Source organism: Condylura cristata, unplaced genomic scaffold, assembly GCF_000260355.1.
Source record: "Condylura cristata isolate star-nosed mole 26May11 unplaced genomic scaffold, ConCri1.0 scaffold00007, whole genome shotgun sequence".
NCBI lineage: Eukaryota > Metazoa > Chordata > Mammalia > Eulipotyphla > Talpidae > Condylura > Condylura cristata.
In genome coordinates this window covers 35,655,077-35,660,348 of record NW_004567108.1, presented here as the reverse complement: position 1 = coordinate 35,660,348, position 5,272 = coordinate 35,655,077, and the positions used below count along the sequence as shown (strand labels likewise).

The following is a 5,272-nucleotide window of genomic DNA, read 5'->3' as shown; positions in this document are numbered from 1 at the left end:
GTGTGTGTGTGGGTGGTGAGAGGATTTACCAGAAACAGATTGGGGAGCAGGACAGGCAGATCTACTGAAATACACTGCTGAGGGTTTTGGCAGGCAAGAAAGGAGAGTCTGCTGCACCAGGTGGGTCAGCTTTCTGACTGCAGATCAGACTCATAAGGCAATGGCTGGCTGACTAGATAGCGCTGAGCCTAACCCCTGCACTATCAAGAAGTCCCTTAATGTTATTCTTTAGCCTTATTCTTTGGAGGTTGGAGGGTTGTAGAGCAAAGGGACTAACGTGTGGAGATTGGAATAAATAACTTGAAATATGCATATATTTTTCAGTGCCCATATGTGGCCCTCTCTTTTTCTCTGAATAATTATTTAACATTCTGGACTGGTAAGTTGTTTTCTAAAAGTAGCATTGTGACACTGTCACTTGTTTTTTCTTTGCATGTTGTGTCCATATACAGAAAATACAAGATTGAAAAATGCGTTTTCCTCTATAGATAGAGATTTTTTTCTGTAATTCTCAATGGCCTTCAAGTCTTATATTTTTTCAGCTCTTTCCCCTTGTTCTTGACCTTGGTGAATTTGTATTGCTGGTAGTATAAATAGTTTCTCACATGGTGTGTGGTTAAGCAGTCTCTAAGCTGAATATATGCTGCTATTAGAAAGTATTTAAGATGTTTTCATATTTTTAAAATAATAGACCATATAAATTCACTGCATCTTGTTGCTTTTAAGGTAAAAAGATAATTAAGAGTGTGTTACAAGCTAGAGGAAAATAGCCTTGCTTTTTCTAAGGTTAAAATAATTTGTTCATTTGTCATAAGGAATACTCAACATATATGTATAATAATAAAGGGATGACAGGTATGTTGGAATTCTGGAATAAACAGTTATATATTTTCAAACTAATCTATAAAGCCCCAATAGTAAAGTATTGTAATTTTGTTACTTGAGATCTGTTTGGACCTTTAAGTTTATGCTGTAATAAAAGCCAATTATTTTATGTGTGTTGATTGATAATTAGTTAAACATTAAAAACGGGAATTTAGCATAGATATATTCTCTGATCTGCACAGTCCTTTTAAATTTCTACTGGCTACATGTGATTGTTCAGCACCTGAAATGTAGCTGGTTCTAATTAAGACGTGTTATGAGTGTAAACTAAATTTTGAAGAGAATGCAGGAAATACTACATGAATAATTTTTTATACTGAGTAAATTAAGATTTATACATAATAGATACTGTTTTTAAGTACTGGGTTAGATAACTAATAAAATGAATTTCATCTGCTTTTTAACTTTTTGATGTGTCTACTAGATAACTTTTAAAGAATAAATATGGCTTGCATGATATTTTTAGTGAATAGCATTTGCCTGGGCAGTATGTGATAAGGGCCTCAACAGGGTCTGTTGGGACAATGAAAATATTTAAGGAGAGAAATTTCAGAGATTTCAAATGCTATGACTTACAGCATTTGATTGTGGATTACTCTGTAATAGTGTTATTGTAGGGGATGTCCAAAATCACATGATATATTTTATTTGGATAAGTGAATGGTATTAACTAAGAAAGGGAACATGAAAGGATGAATGGATACAGATAATAGCTACTGCTTATTTCACTGTACATATATATTCAGTAAACATTTAGGATTAAACATTATAAGTTGATAATATCTAATGTTATTCTCCCCTGTTCCTCTCTTTCTACTTTTTTCCAGGATGTGAATTCAGAAGATCAAAAAGCATCCAGTGAATACATTAACTGCAGTGAGGGAGAAGATTTTGCAAACATGAAAAAGAAGATCAAAACAGATATCCATTACAAAAATAGCCCTCCTAAATTCACAATCCCAATTTCTGGAAAAACTATAGAATCTCCTCATAATGAAAATATCTATAACTCAAACTCCTTTAAAGATGAGAAAATCATAGAGACTGAGAGTGAGCCAGAAGAAGGTGAAATTACAGATTCCCAGACTGAAGACAGTTATGATGAAGATATTACCAGTGAAGACAATGTAACTGCAGAAGAAACTGAGGAAGAAGGTGAGTAAATAATGCACATTTAATTTTATGTAAATAATATAGTCTGGTCATTTTAGAAGAGCAATAAAGTTAAAAATGTTAGTCATTCAGTATATTGCCAAAATGCAAGCTGATTTTTAAAAAAACTGTTTTAATGAAATATTATAAGTGAATGTGAACATTGAGCCATTTATTTCTTTTACAGATGAAGAAAAAATTTGGCCCCCATGTATTAGAGTAATTGTTATTAGATCACCAGTGTTGCAGACAGGATCACTTTTTATCATTACCGCTGTAAACCCTGCTACCATTGGAAGGTAAAAAATGATTGCTTTATGATTTATCACTCATGATTTTTAATTCCAATGATTTGTACATTTCTTGATTTATTGTAAAATATGCAAGGTACTTTTTGAAAAGGGTATCCATGTCCCTCTCTCCCCGACTGCAGATACATATTGATACTTACCTTTTGTCCTTTGTTTTGGAAGTTAATTAAGGAAGTCAAAGTCCCAAAAAGAATTCAGAGTCCCAAAAAGGAATTGCATATGTGCAGAGACGAAAGAGGTTTTGTCATTTTCTTACCCTTTATCCTGCCCTTTTTAGGACTGTTTACTAAACTAAACCCAGTGTTATCTTTTTTTTTTTTGCTTTTCATTTATTCCTTTGTAGCTTATAATCAGCTTGGGAGAGAAATAGGGTTTAATCATGAATAGGATAATTTCTTTTCAATAGTAAAGGTAATCTGCCCTTAAATCAGAGTCTATAGAATATCTTAATTTTAAATTCTTTAAGAATACTGTTCTTCTTTTACATATACATCAATAGATGTGAATAATGATTGAAGTTAGTACAAAAGTGACCAGGGTATAAAAGTAATTTTGAGACCTCCTTTCACTCAGAAAATTTAGAGTAGGATTACAGAACGTAGACTTGTTATGGTAGAGAGCCCTTTATTTTAACATAATCTTAAAAGTTTCTTTCCATATAATGTAAGTAACTCATTTATATGTATTTCACAAGTTTTTAAAAGACATTTTACTTAATTCTACAGAGAAAAAGATATGGAGCATACTCTCCGAATCCCTGAAGTTGGTGTCAGCAAGGTAATAAGCTTTTTGATTTTTCAGACTTAGCCTTCTTGATAGAATTTTATAGATCATCATTATGGTAGAAAGTCTGCTTTTTTCCAGCTTAATAGAAATGTTGATAGTAAGTATATTGATAGTAATGACAGTGCCATATACAAATACGGATTTTATTCCAGTGCTTGTGGATAAAAATTCTTTTAACAGTTTGCATAAACTGTTTATTTTTAGTGGTATAGAGTAGGAATAGAAAGATATAGATTGATTTTTTTTTAAAGATTTATTTATTTATGCATACAAGAATTGGGGTGCAGGCCAGAGGTGCCAGGGCAGGGGGTGAGAGACTCACCAGAGTGGGGAGCAGAACAGAGATCTGCTGTGCTTTGTGGGTGAGCTCCCTGACCAGGGTCCAAATTGTGTTACAGTGACTGCAGAGAGCTTCATAGTGCTGCAGCTTAACCCTTTGTACTACCAGGGAGGCCTAGATTAATTTTGGTATTAAAGTAACGTCTATTTAATAGAGTGAAATAAATACATTAGATATTGTAACAGTTCAAAAATGAATCAGATCTGAGTTCAGGCCACTATAATAGATGAGTAGTTAACTTTGAGCCCAAGTATTTTACAAACCTAGAGCAATCTATTTTTTGCTACCCAAGGGTCTCCTTTGCAGCTTTCCTCATTGAATATCTTTTTCAGGAAAAAGAACAGTTGGTTTTTTAAAACAAACAATATGATCAAAGTTGCAGCTTAAGTTTTAGCAAAACCATAAAGTTTAGCTATTGAAACTATATATATATTTTAAAATTTTATTTACCATATTTTCTGTGCTCCCTCCACCATTGTTGTTACCTTTTTTTTTCAACTTTCATCATCCCCATTTTGTTTCTATGAATGAATTTAAAGTAAATATATGCTATATATTTTATGTAATTTTTGTCTTTTTAGAATGAAACATTTCCTATTAGTTTTACTTTATACTCATTCAAAGTAGAGGAAATCCTAATTTTAACTCTGACCAAAATTATCTTGCTTTTTTCTTGCCCATGACCTTTTGATTCTCCTGCTTGCAAAGAAGACTCAGTCTGTAACTTAATGAATAAAGAAGACCCTTTCTTATAGTCTAAAATTTAGGCAGTTCTCTGGTACCATTTCTTTGAAACTAATGTATTCATTGGTGAAGTAGATATTGCACTAGCTATATGAAATCAGTTTGTTTTATGTCACATATATCCAAGTGGAAGAAAAAAAAAAATCCCACATTATGTAATATTAGGGGAAAAAAAAACCACAGTCACTGAATGAATATAAAACCTTCTAAGGTCAAAAAAATGGAAAAAAAAACTAGGACAAGAAAATTTGGAATACTGTTAAGTTTGAAATCCTTTATCTCTTAAGAAACAAAATTAAAAGGCAGACTTAGGACAGTTATAGTCAATTATGACAAAATGTATGTCTCTTAAATTTTAAAAGCTCATGAAGATTCATTTCAAATCCTACTGTGATGCCAATATGTAAGTGAGTAAAGGATATAAATAAGCAGTTTATAATAATGGAAATGTCACAGTTAATAATGTGAAATTCAGTTTTCCCAGTAATTTAGGAAATCCAAATGAATCCAAAGTGTTAGTTTTCATTAATCATATTTATTAAATATCACTTCATTAAAGATTCAGGCAATATCAAATGTTATTTAAGATCCATAGAAAAACAAGAATTCTTTTTTTTTTTAAGATTTATTTATGCATACAGAACTGGGGTACAGGCTGGAGGTGCGGGGGCAATGAGACCTACACCAGAGACAAGAGTGGAGAGCAGAACAGGCAGATTGACGAAGGGGAAGCAGCAGGCAGGTCAGAAGAGGTCTGGTGTGCTATGTGGGTCACCTCTGGGGTGGGGATTGAACTCACACTGAAGAGGCTGTGGCCAACTTGGAATGCTTTGTCCTAACCTGTTGTGCCACCAGGGAGGGCTGAAAAATGAGAATTCTTAATGACATTTGTGGAATATAAATTAGTACAGCCACTTAGAAAGATGTTATGATGTTGTCTGTAAAGTATATCATTGCAAATACTGTGGCTTAGCAGTTTTATCCTAAGTATGTACCTTAAAGAAACACCTGCATTATTTTCAAGAAAGTTGCATATACAAGAGCCTCTACAACA

The 5,272-nt window shown here is 32.9% G+C and overlaps 1 protein-coding gene across 1 annotated transcript in view; it reads left to right on the top strand.

Annotated features, from left to right (window-relative positions):
- AGGF1 (angiogenic factor with G patch and FHA domains 1) overlaps window positions 1-5,272 on the top strand; it is a 29,772-nt gene that overhangs the window by 10,741 nt on the left and 13,759 nt on the right. Inside the window, exons 6-8 of the mRNA XM_004678195.2 lie at window positions 1,713-2,040; window positions 2,225-2,336; window positions 3,074-3,125. Coding sequence (XP_004678252.1) covers window positions 1,713-2,040; window positions 2,225-2,336; window positions 3,074-3,125 — 492 coding nt within the window. The remainder of the gene's footprint in view (window positions 1-1,712; window positions 2,041-2,224; window positions 2,337-3,073; window positions 3,126-5,272) is intronic.